The sequence below is a fragment of the Rattus norvegicus genome, chromosome X, assembly GCF_021556685.1.
Source record: "Rattus norvegicus strain SHRSP/BbbUtx chromosome X, alternate assembly SHRSP_T2T, whole genome shotgun sequence".
NCBI classification, from domain to species: Eukaryota; Metazoa; Chordata; class Mammalia; order Rodentia; family Muridae; genus Rattus; species Rattus norvegicus.
In genome coordinates, this window is record NC_141554.1 from 129730564 (window position 1) to 129750720 (window position 20157).

The 20157-nt window shown below is 34.6% G+C and overlaps 1 protein-coding gene across 13 annotated transcripts in view; it reads left to right on the top strand.

The window, feature by feature from the left end:
• The window catches only part of Stag2 (STAG2 cohesin complex component), a 130762-nt gene that overhangs the window by 88418 nt on the left and 22187 nt on the right, over positions 1–20157 (top strand). For all 13 annotated transcript variants that reach the window (NM_001434040.1, NM_001173507.2, XM_087599769.1 and 10 more), the window contains 11 exon segments: positions 170–281; positions 2024–2141; positions 2860–2963; positions 11474–11566; positions 11684–11773; positions 12367–12570; positions 14457–14527; positions 14745–14832; positions 14935–15015; positions 16301–16393; positions 16937–17111. In NM_001434040.1, the coding sequence (NP_001420969.1) occupies positions 170–281; positions 2024–2141; positions 2860–2963; positions 11474–11566; positions 11684–11773; positions 12367–12570; positions 14457–14527; positions 14745–14832; positions 14935–15015; positions 16301–16393; positions 16937–17111 (1229 nt within the window).

Sequence of the window (20157 nt, forward strand, 5' to 3'; positions counted from 1 at the left end):
GATTGAAGTGAGAAGTTTGGTATCAATTATTTGCTTGTTATTTTCATGCTTACCGACCCAGTTTTTCATTATTCTTTTGTTGGATGCTTAAGTATAAATATACAGTTAATTTTGTGATTAACAAATACAGTTTTCAAACACACATTGGTTTTTTTTTTTCCCCCCATAGGCTCTTCAGCCGTAGAGATCCAGAAGAGGATGGAATAATGAAAAGAAGGGGAAGACAAGGTCCAAATGCCAATCTTGTCAAGACTTTGGTGTTTTTCTTCTTGGAAAGTGAGGTTAGTTTATATTATGGTACTGAAATGATGGATATCTACAATCTTACAGATTATGAAATATTGAATACAGCAGAAATCTATTCATTCCACTTTTTATTTTTATTTTTTTTAAATATTTTATTTATTTATTATATATGAGTACATTGTAGCTGTCTTCAGACACACCAGAAGAGGGCATCAGATTTCATTACAGATGGTTGTGAGCCACCATGTGGTTGCTGGGATTTGAACTCAGGACCTCGGGAAGAACAGTCGGTGCTCTTAACCGCTGAGCCATCTCTCCAGCCTCATTCCACTTTTTAAAAGTGCTTCCCAATTTTATAAGATAGGTGTTCAACAATTGTGATTTAGGTATAATTTTGGCAATTATTATCAACTATATTCCTCTCAATGCTGATTGTATAATCTTGGTTAAGTTACTCAATTTTTCCTAAGTGGGTAAGAGTTTTTTTTAATTACTCTATAAGGATTACTTCCTATAATCCTTCCCCCATCCCCTTCTACCCTTTCTTGAGTGGGTGGAGTTTCCCCTGGTTATCCCTTCCTCTGGCACTTCAAATTTCTGTGAGACTAGGTGCTTCCTCTCCCACTGATGCCAGGCAAGGCAGCCCAGCTAGAAGAACATATCTCACTTATAGGTAAAAGCTTTTAGGATAGCTCTTGCTCCAGTTGTTCTGGACCCACATCCAGACCCGAGACAATCCCTGTAAAACAACAACTTAGAACATTGTAAGGTCTCAAAATTAATGCTTCTTATTGTTTGAGACAGGATCTCACACTGTATCCCAAGCTGGTGTGGATTGAACTCAGTATGTAGCTCAAACACACCATGATCTTGTGCCAATCCATGTGCCTTTACCTCAGTCCCCCTCCCCCATTATTTTGAGACAAGGCTTCTACTCGTATTCTTCTTGGTGTCCTAGAACTCACTCTGTAGACCAGGCTGATCTCAGTCTAAGAGTTCCTTCTGCCTCTGCCTCCAGAGTGCTGGGATTAAAGTTATGTGCCACCATGTCTGTCTCTGCTTTAGCCTAAGTGCTAATATTATGTATACATGTGAGCCACAACACCTAGCTTCATGTCTTATGTTAACATTAATATAAAAGCTGATTTCCATTAGTCTTCATGAAGTTAGCATTCTGTCTGTTAAAGATTTCATGAAATAAAAGTTCAATTTTATTTATAGATTTTATATATTTGTCTTTTATTATATATTTGTTTTTGTCTTTTATTATATAAATGTGTTGAATTGTTTAAAGAAAAGTATCAGTCAAAACTTGTAATCTCATGCTCATTTTTCTCTATTGCTAAATCTAGCTTTTTAATTATTGAGGACATTCTCTCTGTGTTAATGAAACACGCTTATCTTTATAGGTTGAGAAATGAATAATAGTCTCCAAAATCTGTAGTTCCATGATGAAGCTCAACCTTTCAACCAGTTTGGAAATCTATATTGTCTTTTAAAATTATAGTGTAAGAATTAAGAAAGTTAACTGATATTAGTTCATAATAAGCAATGTCGTTAATCTATTTATAAAATAATTTTATGTTAATATGTTAAGAGGCAATAATGCTCTAACAATGTTTACCTTTATACAGCATTTCTCTACTCTTTAAATCTCTTTGCTCCCCCAAACCAGATTTCTTTTAAAGACATTAATATAGTGTCAACAAAGCATTTGTTCTTTTGTCCTAAGGCTAGTGTGCTATTTGTCTAAGAGCTTTTTCTCTTTAAATTTTAGTTACATGAACATGCAGCATACCTTGTGGATAGCATGTGGGATTGTGCTACTGAGCTACTGAAAGACTGGGAATGTATGAATAGCTTGTTATTAGAGGAGCCTCTCAGTGGAGAGGAAGGTAAGGGTGTTTAATTGTGTTTGCTTATACTGTTTTGGAATAGATTGTGCTCATTCTATAAATTCTTTTTTAAAGATTTATTTATTTATTTATTTATTTATTTATTTATTTATTTATTTATTTTATGCATATTTTCAGACACACCAAAAGAGTGCATTACAGATGGTTGTGAGCCACCATGTTGTTGCTGGGAATTGAACTGCGGGTCTCTGGATGAGGGTCAGTGTTCTTAACCACTGAGCCACCTCTCCAGCCCATACATTTTTATTAGTGTTAATTTTCCGTAATTGTTATTGGCAGTGTTGGGAATCAAACTCAGGCCTTGTACATCATAGAATGAACACTAACTCTGAAACATACTCCCTCTCTCATATTCATATATATGACTATTCTGTGATGTACAAAGATTTAATTGCTATCAAAATTTTATACTTTTAGCCTGGTCTGGTAGCATATGCCTATATATATTGTGTGTATATATCAGTCAAGTTCATACTTTCTTTTGCATGCATATGTATATGTATATATAAAACTTAATCAGAATTCTGATGTTTAGAAAGATAAGATTTAACTTGTTCTAGTCTTTCCTGTGATAATAATGGATCTTCTTTTGTTCATGAGGTCAGTCATTGTTCATAGGCAGAAGAAACTTACATAATAGTTACAAGAGGCATATATGGAAAGAATTAGGTTAACTCTTTCTGATTTTCTTTTTTAGCTCTAACAGACAGACAAGAGAGTGCTTTGATTGAAATAATGCTTTGTACTATTAGACAAGCAGCTGAATGTCATCCGCCTGTGGGAAGAGGGACAGGAAAAAGGGTACGCCAGCTTTTGTTATTCTGAACATTATTTCTCTATTTTGGGAATATTTTAAGTCCATTTTGACCGTGGAGCAAAACTACTTGATTTTTTTAGTTTTACTTTTCTATTTACTTTTACATGCACACAGATATATGTATACACATACATATCTTATAAATAATTCTAAAGTGGTAGCAATTTGAGAAATTTGATTTTCCAGAAGATCTTTTTGTTGATATATATGATGACAGTGAATGACACTCTCTTCAAGACTAAATATACTATGTTCATGTAGAGTACTACGTATGTGTATTTTGCATTTCTTATAAGTTCATATTTTATTATAATTTGAAATTCAAAATGAAGCAGATGTTGGTTCATGATGGCATGATGGTAAAGTAATTCCTATTTTCAGGGTTCAAATTTTAATATTGAGAATTTCACAAATTCCGGCAATTTCATAGAATTTCAAATGTTTGCTTGTAAGCCACCAAAATGCATTTTTATATTGTGACATGCAAATATATGTGTATCTATGTGTAACAAAATTCCATGAAATAATACTTAACCAGTATGTGATACAGTCTGTGTATTTTGTTCTATTTCTGTTTTTGTTACTCATTTTTTAATTATTTAATCATCTTTTTTGCAGTGCCGTGGAATGAACCCAGGGCATTGTGCATGCTAGGCAAGTGCTCTACACTGAGCTACACCCCTAGCCCCTATTTCTGCTTTTTTTTTTTCTTTTCTTCATTTTGTTTTGTTTTATTTTTATGTTTTATTTCTGTTTTTCTAATTATGGGTAGAAATAGAGTGCTGAACTGATGATCTTTGTCTCATGTCCCACAACATGGAATAAGTTAAAATACTGTTTTATGTCATTGTTATGTAAGCTCCAAAGGACAGATTTATGTGCTTAATTAACTCTTTCTCTCCCTATCCAAAGGGAGACTTGAATAATTGTCTTGGACTTTTAAAAATAAATTAGTATTTGCTTATGTTGGTGTTTTTATAAAGGTCTATTGCTGTACAAGTATTAACTGCTTGGCATATCTCCCCATCTCTTTTCCCTCCTATTATTTTCATTAGTTCCTCCAGATCTGTTGCTTCTAACTCAGCTCCTATATTCACATATGATTTTATGTACTTACAGAATATCTAGAACTCACAAATGAGAGAAAATACAGATTATCTGCTCTTCTGAGGTTGTCATTTTGTATAGTGTCTCCAATTGAGTCCATTTTCCTTTATACCTTTATTCTTTATATCTGAGGAAAATATCTCTGTCAGCATATGTTAACTGTTCTTAGAGCAGTTTTGACTAGGGTGAAATAGGATCTCAGTCATAATTTGTGTGTCTTTGAAGGCCAGGTTTGCTGAACATAATTTCATGTTTGTTCACTATTTGTACTTCCTGATCTGAGTCTTGTCCATTCATTAAGTTATTCCACTTATGGTTTTTTTCCCATTCTGCATGTTGACACTTCACTCAGTTCCATTTTAGGTGAAGAAGTTTTTTTTAATTTTGCACCGTTCTGTTCTTAATTCTTACCTTTATTTCCTGAGCTAGTGGAGTCCTTTTCAGTCCTTTCTAAAAGTTATTGCCATACCTCGCATCTCTGTTTTTCTCCATGGCTTCAGACATTCATGCCTTAAATTTACATCTTTGACCCACTGTGACCTGATTTTTGTAGTGAGAGATACAGATATAGCTCTGGTTATTTACAAGTGGATATCTATTTCTATCAGCACTATTTATTGAACATGCTATCTTTTCTCCATTGTATTTTCCAGGAATGTTTGTCAAAAATCACATGGTTGTACTTGTGTGTTAGTGTTATAAGTGTGTTTGACTTTCAAGCCCTCAAACTACCCCTTGTCTGATGTTGTATTAGCATTGTGCTGTCTTTTTTGCTGTGTCTCTATAGGCTTCGATGCCATATGTGCTTCTTTGTGAATTTTAAGGTTGTTTTCTTCGTTTATGTGAAGAATGTCATTGTAATCTTTGAAGGAAATTAAATTGATTTGTAGATTACTTTCAGCAGTAAAGCCAAATTCATGATGTTATTTCTGCCTATTTATGAACATAGGAAGTCTCTTCATCTTTTAGTGTTTTTCTGTCCTCTCTCTACCTTCTTGAGACAGTCCCAGTCTGTTCTGGAACTTGCTTTATTATAGACCAGGATGTCCTTTTACTCAAAGGGTCCATTTGCTTCTAGCTCCCAGTGGTAAGATTAAAGATGATCTGCTACCATGCCCAGCTCAGTCTCTTTATTGTCAGCTATAAAGAAGTTTAATTCATTAGAATAGCAATTTACATATATTGAGGAAAATTAATGCATATGAATATAAAGAAAAACATATCAAGTAATCCTTTTCACAGTGGATTTTTCCTTCCAGTGAGTGTCCACATGCTTTCTGGGCACCTTTGTCCTACTTAAAAATATTTTGAATCTCATTTTTTTTCACTATTGCCTCTTTGAATTCTCAAAAAATATCTATGTATCTATTGCATTTAAAGAATACAATATTCTGCCATTTGACTGGTACCTATAAATATTTTGTCTTTGCATTATGAAGTTATATCCTGATTGATATTCTAATTCTCACTTTCATTGCTTATTCTTTCTCACTTTTATACACATATATGATGCATATCATTACTTATATTGATTATAGAGTCCTCCTTGCTACTGAACTTCTTCCTCTTTCCTAGCTTTTTGTTTTTTTCTCTTGTGGGTCACTATTCATTCGGGTTTCCTATGGGAACATGAGGAGGATAAATGCCTGAGCTGAGGCCACCTAAGGACCTGACTATACTAGTGCGCGGAACAACTATTAACCCCTAGTAGCTCCTTTAGTCCTAGCAGGGCTTTATGAACCTCTCCTCAGTCTCTTAGGGAATGTTGCGTGACTTGGTCTTATGCAGGTAACCACAGCTGCTGTGAGGGCACTGGCAACACCATGTTGAGAAAACAAACTTTGGAACATTTCCCCTCATCATCTAGCTTTCTGTTCACTCCTATAATGTTACATGAGTCTTGGAGTGAGTGATATAGATGACCTGTTTAGGTCGTGCATATAGAAATTTCTTTAAAATTTCTTAATGATGAAAAAATTATTATAAAGGTCTTTGATATCCTTTGCTAGTTTTATTCCAAGATACTTGGTTTTTTTGAAGCTATTAAGAGTGAGTGGGATTTTATTCTTGATTTCTTACTTTGGTCTGTTACTTTTATATATCAAGGCAATTGAGTTTTATATGTTGACTTTGTAGTCTATATTGCTGAGTGTATTTATCAATTTTAGGAGGGATAATATTTGGTGAACTCTGTTTTTACATACAAGATCGTATCATCTGAAAATACAGATCATTTGATTCGTTTTCTATTTATATCATTTTTATTTCTTTTTTATTGCTTTAAGACTTGAAGCATTACATTGAATAACAGTCGTAGGAAATGCTTTGCATTTTTAGCAATTTAGTACAGTGTCGACTGTCACATCTTCCTATCTTTATCTATGTGGATTCCAGGGATTGAACTCTTTTTATGTGGCAAGCACATTTACCTGCTAATCCTCTCCACAGCCTGTACTATAGGTTTGTATTGGGGTACATAGTTTCTTCAGAGATTTTATCATGGGGGTTGGATAATGAGGCCTTGTTAAAAAACACTTCTGTCTCTGTTTATATGTAACTTGTGTCCTTGAGTATTTTTGTGACAGCTTTTTACATTTGTTTATTCACACATGTCAAATTATCCTTGAATCTGCAAAATGAATCCTATTCATCTCTACATCTATTTCATCAATATAATTGACCTATAGTTTTCTCTCTGTGTGTGTATCTTTCTCCAGTTTTGATAGTAGAATAACAGTGGCTTCATAAAATGAGGTTAGTATGTCCTTTTTTTCTGTCTGGTAGAATAAATAGTTTTAGTTTAGTAGCATTGAGCTCTTCTTGGTTGGGAGACTTAATGCAGTTTCAACTTCATTGTTACAGGTCTGTTTAAGTTGTTTATCTATCTCTTCAGTTTAATTTTGGCAGATCACATTAGTCTAGAAGTTTCTCAATCTCATACATTTTTGAATTTATTAGAATCTGTTTTTAATTATTTCCAGTTGAATCTTTTTATGTCATCAGTATCTGTGGTAATGTCTCTCCCTTATATATCTAATTTTGTCAGTAGGATTTTCCATCTTTCTTTTGGTTAGTTTAGCAAAAGGTTTGCCGACTTTATCTTTTTAATGAATGAATTTTTTTATTTTTTATTTTTTTTGCTCCTTTGATTCTTGACTGTTGTCGAAACCCTGGACTGGGATTAATGTAATTTCTTCAATACTTTGCACTATTCCTCTATAGAGTTCTATCTCACAGATTCCTGTCCTTGTATTCGTTTTAAAGATTTTTATTTATGTGTATGTTTGGTTGTCTGTGTTTATGTGTATCTTGTGGGTCCAAGTGATCACAGAGGTAAGAGTCCCTGGAACTGGATAGTTGTCACCCACTTGATGTAGTGCTGGGTACTAAACTTGGGTTCAGTTCTGCTCTTCACTGCCAGGTCATCTTCAGCCTCTCCCTGATCTATTACTATCTACTGATTTTGGGTTGACTTGTCCTTTTTTTTTTTTTACTGTGTCCCCAGTTATTTGAGATCTTTGTAATTTTTTAAAAAAAGTTAGGCATTCATGGCTATAAACGTCTCCTAGAACTGGTTTCTTTATACATTTTATGCCTCTTGTTCTGAAAATTTAAAATTTTTTCCTTCTTTCAAAAAAACCAAACCCAAACAGAATGAATCTCCTTTCTTTTAGTGACTGATTCATCATTCAATATTTTCTTGTTTAGTCTCCATAAGTTGATACTGTTTTCTTTAGTTTCTCTGGCTGTTGCTTTCTAGTTTTAGCCCACTCTTAATATCTAGAATATAAGAAATGACTTGTACTTCCTTTTGTTTGTTCAGACTTGCTTACATCATGATCATGTTTTCTGGACTGCTAAGAGGAATGTATATATTCTTTAGATAGTGTTGAGTCTATTTGATTTCTACTATCGTTTAGCCCTGATGCATCGTTGTTGAGTATAAGTTGATGGGTTGATTGATTTCTTTTTTATTCTTATTTAATCACCTTTTTGATGAGACAAGGCTGTTGGCTTCTCCACTTTCACTGTGTGGATGTTAGTATTCTATCTACATCCAGTTGTGTTTGTCATATGAAATATATGTATGTTTGTTTAGAGTTGTTACATCTTGAGAGATGTGTTTACTTAATTTGAAGTGATTTATTGCAAGTAATGTCAGTTTCTAGTCTAATTCGTCTATTGATATGGCTAGCTAAACCTCTTTCTCCACAGTTCCGTCTACTCAGGATGTTTGCTTCTATCCTTACACCCCGGGTTATTTTGTCTTTAGAAGTTAGGAGTGTTGGAAAGCTGTAGGTTTTTTTTTTTTAATCAGCTAATAAATGGGTCTTATTAATCCAAACTTGTAGCCTCTATCTTAGAGAATTGCGTTTACTAACATTCAGAGTTACCATTTAGAGACACTGCACCCTTAATCTCATTGTTGCAGTGTTGGTGTGTTTTTTCATCTCTTGATTTAGTACATTTTACTCTTCGCTGTGGTATGTGTGTTTCTTTCTCATATATGCAAGATATCTTCCCATTATCTTTTGTAGTGCTCCTCAGATGTCTTTATTTCTTCAGTTTGTGTTTCTATCAACAGTGTTTATTTCTGCTTCAGCTATGTAGCTTCCGTACTGCTGGGTACTATAATCTGGGCTGCCTGTTGTCCTAGTTGTTTCTTTCTGAGCTTTATATGGGTTGATCTATGCATTTAGACATATTGGTTGTCAGTACTGGTATCCTCATTGGCTTGCCTTTATATATGATTTAATGCTTTGGTCTTGCAGCTTTCACTATTCTTTGTTTTATATACTAAGTTTTCTAAGTATAATAACATATGGAAATTTTTTCTGTTCTGGTCAGTTTTTGGCATTCTAAATGTATTTTGCACCTGCATGGCAATATCATCCCATAAACTTGGGAATTTTCCTGCTTGGATTTTATTAGTTTTCTATTTCCTGAACTTGTTTTACAAGTATGTGCAAGATTCTCAAGAGTCCAATCTTTTTTTTTAAGACAGGGTTTTTCAGTGCAACAGTCCTGGTTGTCCTGTGGCACTTACTTTGTAGACTGGCAAGGAACTCAGAGATCTTTCTGCCTCTGCCTCCCAAGTGCTGGGATTAAAGTCACCTGGCTAAATCCAATCTTTTGTATATTTTACATATTATGTTTGCATTTTCTTATTAGTTAAATTTTTTATTGTCTAAATATTCTGATTCAGTTATTTTGTTTTCGAACCAGGGTCCTCTGTCTTCCACTTTATCCTCTTTATACATGATGATGCTGTCTGCTAAGTTGTCTACTTCACATTTTTTTTATTTCCAACATTGCAATTTGAATTTTTCATTGTTTCTAGCTTTATTGAATTTTTATTCTATTGCCTTATTTCATTCATTTGCTTTTTTTCTTTGAATTTTTCACAAAATTGATTTGTGTCCTCTTTGGTTTTGCTGAGCATTCTTATTAAGCCATTTTTTTAAAATCTTTTGTTGTTTTATCTAATTCATATTTGGAAGTCACTATTGTGGGGTAGGTGGGGAGTAATGATTTTCATGTGTACTGTGGTTCTGCATTGGGATTTATATATTTGGTTTAGCTTGTTAGAGATGTCCTCGTTAGTCTTTTAGGGTTTATCTTCTGAGAGGACTAGATTGTATCATTCAGTCCACATGCTGAGGACACCTGAGCTGAAGCACCACTGCAAGAGAGTACTGTGATAGCTACCCCATCTAGTAATGAGTACTGTGATAACTACCCTATCTAGTAATGAGTACTCTGATAACTACCCTATCTAGTAATGGACAGGCCTGGTGTGAACATAGAGTAACAGTCTTTGAAATTCAACAACATTTGCAGACTAAAAGAACAATTATAGAATAGTGTGCAGTAGAGTCTTAGTTACCGAGGATAGGAATTTAAAGAAAATGAGCTTTGTATGACCTGGAATTAGTCTAACAGAGATAAAAATATACTTGAGGAGGGATAGGTAACTTGAAGCAGGGAGTTGAGAAATTGTTACGGTAAATTTATTTTAAAGATAATTAAGATAATAAAAATATAATTAAATATATTTAGTTAATTATAAGGATGAGATGTGGGGTTCATTTAACTTTGCCAATTTGAGAGTAATCAGCCTGTGTCCTACTGAAACCTGCTTAACCTGGTTGATCTGTTTTGGTGTATGCCAATGGATTTCAAGCAGGTTGCCATAGAACTGAGCTTCTTTCTACCCTGTAGTCAGCCTTCACTTGGGAGATGCCACCTTAGTCAGAGTCTCCAGTTTCTCTTACTACTTTGAGTTCACCATTGTAGTTGGAAATTTCTTATTACCTGAGCCTTGAGTTTGCATTCTCCACTGAATTTCAGTTAAACATCACTTCCTGAGGGGTGTTTCCCTGTTTCTGTGGTTCTTGTCTTGTTTCTTAGAGTATGGGGTGGTGTTGGACTTGTGTTTTCTTGTCTTGTAGCCAAGCAGCGTCTTTGCGGAGATGTAGTGTATGGTCCCTCAGTGTCTGCTTTCATAGGTACCAGTGCAGAGACAGCACATGGAATGTCTCCAACCCTCACTAAGCAACTTTTTGGGTTTTCGTCTAAAAATTTGGGATTTCTCCCTCCCTGCTACAGGATCTTCCTTTTCTATTTTATTTATTGGATCTAGTGGTGGTTTTTGAGGGGGCATTTTTTCAATTCCCTACTGTTAGTATTGAGAGCTGTCTGTTCTAGTGTGTGATATTCAGTATTTCTGTATTTTTCTAGTGTTTCATGAGCCTGTTGCTCAAAGCAGGCTCCCTTGCCATTCTCAACCTGTTTGTTTGTTTGTTTTTAATGTCACAGGTTGGAAGTTTTCTTGTAGGGGATTTTGGAGAGTGCTGCTTGTCCATTTTTTCTCTAATGAGACTTTGATCTTCATTCTAAGACTATTCAATGGTTTTTTTTTTGTGGTTGTTACTTTTATTTGGGTTTCTCTTAAATTTATTTTTTAATCTCTCTCCCTCTCCCTCTCTCTAGTATTTTGTTATGTAGCCTTGGCTAGATAGTGTTCGATCACTAAGTTGCCTAGAATAACCTGGACCTCACTATTGTCCTCCTGCCTCAGACTCCTGAGAACTGTACACCACTGCACCCCGTTGTTCCCTCCATAATAATCAGTGTTTTTTTTGTTACTAAAGTTTTATATTAGGGAAATTTTGACTGGATATGTTCGTACTTAATAATTCCATGACTCCAAAGGCTGAAAAGGAATGAATTGAGGCGAGTGTGGGCTATAATAATGCAAGATTTCTTTCTCAAAACATTGTATTTATAATTTAAAATATTGTTACTATTTTATTTGTATTAATTAAATTTTGAGGACTTAACACCGCAATTGTGTAGATGTTTATGGAAATCTTTGTTACTTCAGGTGCTAACAGCAAAGGAGAAGAAGACACAGTTGGATGACAGAACAAGAATCACTGAGCTGTTTGCTGTGGCCCTTCCACAATTATTAGCAAAAGTAAGTTGTGGTGATAACTTAGTGTTTCTCATACATCACAGATTCTTTCAAAATGGTACAGCCTATGCTTAGTCAGCATTGTTATAATGTTTTCAACATTATCTTTTCCCCCAAAAGTACTCTGTAGATGCAGAAAAGGTGACCAATTTGTTGCAGTTACCTCAATACTTTGACTTGGAGATCTACACCACTGGACGATTGGAAAAGGTAAGGTGATTTCTTTATATAAAATCTTAGTGGAAAATGCTATTTCAATTTACTCTATTATACAGTTTCTTATACATATGTTTTTGTACTATTTAGACAGAAATTATATCTACTGACTAGGTCTTCTATATTTTAGACCAATTACATTAGAGAATGTGTAAATGGGCTTCCGTTTTGCTTTATGACCATAGCTATTCTTCCATTCTTACACATTCTTTGACCAATAGCATTGATCATTTATACTTATTCTTTGTTGTGAATTATTAGCATTATTTAGTATTTATAACATACTTTTTATTTGATCCAGTAGCCATTCAAAGTTCTTTACAGATATTAATATTCTTACCAAAACTGTGAGATAGATATTATTTCCATTAAAGTTGCAGGAATAAGTATGGGTCAATCAGTGTGTTTACCAAAATTAGAAAACTGTCTGAGGTGTTGAGTATATTTAAAAACTGCCCCAGTTTGTGGTTTCCTAGCGTTGCCTACTTAGTATGGTTTACACACAAAATAGGCATACCTTTTGTCCCTGCCCTACCTCCTTAGCCTCGCACCTCGCTAGCTTTAATGTGAAGCATTTTCTCTTTCAGCACTTGGATGCCTTATTGCGTCAGATCCGAAATATTGTAGAGAAGCACACAGACACAGATGTTTTGGAAGCATGTTCTAAAACTTACCATGCATTATGTAATGAAGAGTTCACGATCTTCAACAGAGTAGATATTTCAAGAAGTCAGCTGATAGATGAACTGGCAGATAAATTTAACCGGCTTCTGGAAGATTTTCTGCAAGAGGTATATGTTACAACTATTTTATCTGTCGGATCCTTCCCTTCCAGTAACTTAGTCACTCTGCATTAGTCTTATGATAGTCTAGTGTTGTGTTGGTGAGTCTCTTTAGTTCTGTGAATCATCAGACTGCTATTACTTTTCAACTAAAATACAAAAATGCCAACCAAGAATATACAACTTTGAAAAGATGGCAGACAAGACTTGAATTTTTTCCCTTTTTTCTAAAGAAATTTACTGGATAGTTGCCTGATCTCAGTTGAAAAACTGGCTATTAGAAGATAGATAATAGAATTAGACTGATGAAGGTAAAGCCACTGTAATCCTCCCAGTTCCTTATTAAGTTGCTATTATGATTAGTGTTGTTTTTGGAGTTTCTTATATTGTACTTTTAAGGAGGCTTATTTTGGTACTCAGATATACACTATTTTTAATGTGACTTGTTTTTCTTAGAAATGCATATATGTGTGTATATGTATGTGTGTGTTTTATCTTCAAGTCGTAATTGTCCAATTATTTCCTTTAGCCTTTTGTATTGAGCAGGCTTTATATTGAGACTAGGCTGCCTTTGACTTCATACAGATCTGCTTGCTTCTACCTTTGGAGCTAAGATTGTAGTTGTCTGCTGCTTTGTCTTGGCAGACATTTATTCTTGATACTGTTCACAGCAGTTAGAAGTTGTGAACTTTATAAAGTCCAACAGTAAGAATGGATGCACTCACTAACAATTATAATAACCCTAGTACTCTGGAACCCGAGACAGAAGAGTTAAAACTACACAGTGAATATCAGGCCAGCCAGAGCTTTATTCTAAGGCCTTTTGTATACCACCTTGTTATTGATGGCCCCCAGGTATTTCCAGATACTATTTAACATTTTATGTGTAGTATTATTCTAGGCTTAAGGCTTGCTAATTGGATTATTATATAAAAATGTTCACATACAGTTACTACATTTGGCACATTTTAAAACTTGTGTGCTCAGAATGAATGCAGTTAAAATAATTTTAAATCAATAACTATTGTTAACTTTTTATTTTTAAGAAAAATTAAAGTATAAAATGGTGTATTTCTGTGTAATCTAGATAATTGGGTTCATAATCTCTAAAATGTGATCAGTCAGAACTTGTATATATCATGAGATTTGGCCAATTTCTGTATGGTTTTGCTGTTTCTTTCTCTTAGATACTATTTTTTCATTTATTTACCTCCTTTAATATTACATGGTTTCTTGCTTGTCATCTTGTGTGTTTCTTTACCAGCAGTGTATCTAGTACTAGGAAGAAGAAAACTTATTTAAAAGTTTCATAACTGTATTACATAATTGGAGAGAAAAATACATTCTATTTTTCTCTCATTCCTTATATGCCACGGTTTACAATCTTATGTTGACTCAGCTACATTGTCCTAAATTTGGCAGGTAGAGGTCTGGAATGATGAATCTTCTTTTGGGGTTTTAGTCTCTTACTCTTTTTTTCTCCTAAAGTGATGTCACCATTTCAATAGCCTAGGATTTATTATTTGGTAGCTCTTTACTTGATCTGAATGAAAATGACTGAGAAACAATCTTCCTTTGATGGGTGTGTGTTTGAGACAGTGTCTTACTTTGTAGACCAGACTGGTCTTGAACTCAGAGATCCGCCTGTTTCTCTCTTCCAAGTACTGGAATTAACAGTACCACTATGCTGCTTATTATTGTTGTTGTTACTATTATTTGTTTTATTGAGACAGGGTTTCTCTGTGTAGCCCTTTCTTTCCAGGCACTTACTTACTCTGTAGACCATGTTGTCCTCGAACTCACAGAGATTCCTTGCAAGTGCTGGAATTAAAGGCATGTACCACCACTTGGCCGATTATTTTGGTATTTCTTAATATGTAATTAATAATTCATAGGGAGAAGAACCTGACGAAGATGATGCATATCAGGTATTGTCAACATTGAAGAGGATCACTGCTTTTCATAAGTAAGTTGGATTTGTGAGTTTTTGACTTTTTTTAAAAGTATAGCAGAATTAACTGTATTTTGTGGGTTATTAAGCTTTCAAATTCTTTTTTTCCTCCTTTTTAACTAAATAAATCCCTTGTTAAAGGCATATTATATTATGAAACACTATGGTTAGGCTTAGTTTTTAAAATATACTTTAATTTGATGGTTTTGTTTTGTTTTGTTTTGTTTTACAGTGCCCATGATCTTTCAAAGTGGGATTTGTTTGCTTGTAATTACAAACTCTTGAAAACCGGAATTGAAAATGGAGATATGCCTGAGCAGGTTTTTATTTATTTCTATGTGACATATCTACTGGATATGCTGCGCTTTGACAGTGAAAGGCTGTGACTTAATTTCACCTTTGACCTTGTGTTTCTTCCTTAGATCGTTATTCACGCACTGCAGTGTGCTCACTATGTAATCCTTTGGCAGCTTGCTAAGATCACTGAAAGCACTTCTACAAAGGTATGTGGTCGTCACTGCATTTCTTACTAACTAACACCCCTTACTTTCAGCCCTCTTAGACTTTTAGGAAGAGCAAAGTCCAGGAAGTCATCCATATTTCTAATTTACTAGATGTAGTCGTAGTTCTAGTTTGTATATTCAATGAAAACTTGAACATGTTTTACATCAAGGGATGATTTGTGGGATTATAATTTGTTCACCTGGAAATACTACATAGTTTGACTTTCCATATTCTTAAAATTGTTAAATTCTTGAAATTCTTAAAATATAGAAAGGTAATTTTTAAAAAGATGTATTTCTTTATGTGTATGAATTTTTTCTGCATGTACGTTTGCACACCAGAAGAGGGCATCAGATCCCATTACAGATGGTTGTGAGCCACCATGTGGTTGCTGGCATTGACTCAGGACCTCTGGAAGAGCAGTCAGTGCTCTTAACTGCTGATCTGTCTCTCCGGCCTTAAGAAGATAAATTTTGGGGGTTGGGGATTTAACTCAGTGGTAGAGCGCTTGCCTAGCAAGTGCAAGGCCCTGGGTTCAGTCCCCAGCTCTGAAAAAAAGAAAAGAAAAGAAACCCAGAAGATAAATTTTGTAGAACAATTGAGTACTTTTGACCTAGAACCTTTAAAACATTTGCAAAAAGTGATTAGATTTTATATTTTAATAAACTTCATAAATTATTTTAGTGTGAAATTTATAATTCCATTGTTGACTACCTTCCTATTGTAGTCCTGTGTCATTGTTACTTTTCGACATTTATAATAAACTCATTTATACAAATTGCATATGCATAAAATTGTAGAAGTAGGTATTCCAAGATGCTGCATATAAGGGAAAACTAGAATATTTGTCTTTCTGGCTTATTTCTCTTATTATCCTGTTCTCCAGTTCCACTCAATTTCCTATAAATGGCATAATTTTATTATGGATGCATACTTCATTTTTTGTACCTATTCATCTGTTCTTGGGAAGCAGTCTGGTTTCACTGCCTTATCATGGAAGTAATGCAGAAGTAAACATGGATTACAAATTACCTCGTAGTATACTGACTCAGAATCTTTTGAGTGCTACTTAAGAATTTATACTGGCTACTTTGATGTGCACTTTTTGGAAATTTGGGGAAAAGGGGAATGATTTTATTTTCTTTTGTAATTATGAGAAAAAAATTTAAACAAAAAATTCAAGTAGAGTTTATAGTTGTATTCATGATGTTTGTTATCAAGCATTTTAAGAGGTACTGAGTTGTTTTCCAGTATATTAAACATTCATGTGACATTTATTTCCAGGAGGACTTGCTGCGTTTAAAGAAACAGATGAGGGTATTTTGCCAGATATGTCAACATTACTTAACCAACGTGAATACTACTGTTAAGGAACAGGTTAGTACTCAGCTGGGAAGAGGGAACCTCAGCTATGGAATGGCTTGGAGCAGGTTGAGAGAGTATCCTGACTTGTACTGACTGGTGTAACGTGGGGTAGAGGGTCCAGCATTCTATAGGCTGCACCATCCCAAGGTGGTGTGTTTAACAAACAAACCCGTTTAAAAATTTTAATAGTAAGAATATCTAATACGCAATGCTTTAAAGAACTATACTGAACTTGTCCATAATAAAATGGGTATATTCATTTAATACAAACTTATTTTGCACGTGTTTGTGCCCCTGTGTTTGTGTGGTATCGTATATACCCAATTAATATTGTGAAAAAATAATGTGAAATTGCTGCTTGTATAGTATAGTGCAAGCCTTATTAGTTATTTAAGAAATAAAGCTCTTCCGCTTTAGGATCGTAAGAAAATACTAACAATTTTTAAATTATTTCAAATACAGAAAATTATATTTTTTTCTTAAACCAAATACATTTTTTATTCTATTTATTACATTTTATAAGAAACTGAACATCATTTCCCTTTATTTTAACAGGCCTTCACTATTCTGTGTGATATTTTGATGATCTTCAGTCACCAGATTATGTCTGGAGGGCGTGACATGTTAGAGCCATTAGTTTATACTCCTGATTCTTCATTGCAGTCTGAGTTGCTCAGCTTTATTTTGGATCATGTCTTCATTGAACAGGATGATGATAGTAATAGTGCAGGTAATTTTATTCTCCTAATCTCGTGTGTGTGTCTGTGTGTGTGTGTGTGTGTGTGTGTGTGTGTGTGTGTGTGTGTGTGTGTGTGTGTGTGTGTGAGTATGACACAGCAGGTAGTCAAACTCAACATGAAAGCAAGGTTCATTCTGTCCCGAGTGTACGATGGTGTTATAGAGTATATGATGTTAAGTTAGGTACATGCTTCTCACTATGTTTTCATCTACCTAACAGTTGTGAGGATTAAAATAGCTAAAGCCCACATACAGATAATTTTAGGAGAAAAGGACATTTATGTTACTTTTTATTGTGTATTCATATATCACAGACTTTCGTATTTTGTGATCATTTTTGAATGTTAGAAATAATGTTTGAAACTTGACTATGGGGACAGTTAGAATAATTACAATTCAATAATCAAACCACTCAGCCTTTTAAAAAATTACTCTTCATATTCCAGTTGCTATGACAGATCTCTTAATCAAATATGAGGTCATGAAAAATTTGGTACTTTCTGCTTTTCAATTTTTTTCATCTTTATTAACTTGGGTATTTCTTATTTACATTTCGATTGTTATTCCCTTTTCCGGTTTCCGGGCAAACATCCTCCTGACCCCTCCCCCTCCTCTTCTCTATGGGTGTTCCCCTCCCCACCTCCCCCCATTGCCACCCTCCCCCCAACAATCTCGTTCACTGGGGGTTCAGTCTTAGCAGGACCCAGGGCTTCCCCTTCCACTGGTGCTCTTACTAGGATATTCATTGCTACCTATGGGGTCAGAGTCCAGGGTCAGTCCATGTATAGTATTTAGGTAGTGGCTTAGTCCCTGGAAGCTCTGGTTGCTTGGCATTGTTGTACTTTTGGGGTCTCGAGCCCCTTCAAGCTGCGCTGAGCTGCTTTTCAATTTATTAAGTTATATTTAAAGGAAAACAAAGCACCAACACATTTCTATTCATATATTAATTAATCACTGTATGTGATAAATTATGTTTCGTAAATAAACATAAAGTTCAAGATTTGGCTTGAGGCCCATATTTAATAATATAGAGCTTCTTGCTCACAAAATAAAACCCTAACTATAATACAACTGAGAAGCCCAGAGTAACCAAAACTGTGAATAAATATCCATGTAGAAAAGTTTGTCAAGGGTGTCTACCCTTTGGTACTCCCGCTGCATGTATGTCAGAGTAGCTATAAGTGTGTCTAATGTAGACAACAATGTCAAAACTTGCGTGGGCTTGAACATTTACACCTTTGGGTTTTCATCCTTCACTGGCAGCTGGTGGTTTAGGTATACTTTTCACTATTAACTAGACAAAGACTTGTTCAACAGGTTACTAGATTACTTGGAGATGAGGAAATATGAGACTGTCCTTTTCCTCAAGAAGTGGAAAAGACATCCAAAATCAAATAATTTTAATGAATTTTATAGGTAGTAGAAGGTTGTATAAAGTGTGCCAATAAAGAAAAAGTTCAACTGGTTGGCAACGATAGTGGACACCAGCATCTGAAGTACATATGGAAAGATGAGTCTCTTTTATAACTTGTGTGCAAACTCCATAGTTTCATTCTAAAATACTGTAGATAAGTTTGGGAATACAGTTTTTACAGGTTGATGGTTATATTGACTTGACCATTCCAAGTGAAAGGAAGCTTCAGGTTATAGAAAATTCAATTCCTTGACATGTCCACCCATCTTTGTCTGTGGCTGTGCCTGTGTCTGTGTTTTAAAAGAATTAAAACATATTCCAATTCATGACCCATCACCTATATCATTATTTTTCCTCTTACCTAGAAGTACCCAGTGTTAGAAGTTTGCTGTTTGTCACATATTTCCGTACTTGGAAGTTTACTATAATTTTCTGTTGCTAACTTTCAGACAAATTCTGTTTTAAAACATACTCTTTTAAATTTTTCTCAGCCACTGAATATAAGAATTTCCTATACTTCCTAATGTTAGGCATTTTGATTATTTCTAATTTCCCCTGATTATAGATTGCTGCAACAAATACACTTATTTACTTGAAAAAAGTGTAGGTGCTTTTATCATATATAAATGTAAGAAGGAGTTGGAATGCGGACTGCTTTTGTATACTACAATTTAGCCATGGATTGTCAAATAGTTTCATTGCTTAATCGGCTTACTACCAACATGCCATTTTATTGCTATACAGTTGTCATATAATGCTTGATGTTGTGAACTATTACATCCTTGATTTGTAATTCATACCATATTAGATAGATAGATAGATAGATAGATAGATAGATAGATAGATAGATAGATAGGAAATGTATCCAAACTTGATCCATTGATAATATTCACCAATAAAGGTAGCTGGCACTTGTGAAGGTCTGTGGTAGGCAGTACTCTTCATTTATATATATATATGCTCTTCGTTTGAACAGCTTAGTCTCTAGGAGGTAGTCTATATTTTGAGTTTTTGCAAATATTACTAATGATTGAAAATTATGTAAAAATTATCCAGTATGATGGTAGTCAGTCAGTTAGTAAATAGTAATTAAGTTACTTAGGCCAGAAGGTAGTGGCCCTTGCCTTTAATCCCAGCACTGAGGAAGCAGAGGCAGGCAGATCTCTGAGTTGGAGGTCAGCTTAGTCTACAGAGTGAGTGAGTGCCAGGACAGCCAGGAGTACACTGAGAAACCCTGTCTCCAAAAACGGTTTATAACATTCAGTCTAACTTTTCAAAATGTAAACGATACATTTTTAAATTGCTGTGCAACTGATTTGACATATGAGAGTGTATACTTAAGGTAAAACTTTTGATGATGTTCTACCTTACATTCTAATTTGATTTTAGAGCTTTTGGGTGTAACTTAGGTGATACAATATAGACTCAGCATTTTTTTTTTATTAACTTGAGTATTTCTTATATACATTTCAAGTGTTATTCCCTTTCCCGGTTTCCGGGCAAACATCTCCCTCCCCCCTCCCCTTCCTTATGGGTGTTCCCCTCCCAACCCTCCCCCCATTGCCGCCCTCCCCCATTTTGATGCTTTACTTTCAGTCATTAGTGTCCCCAAATCATTGAGGTA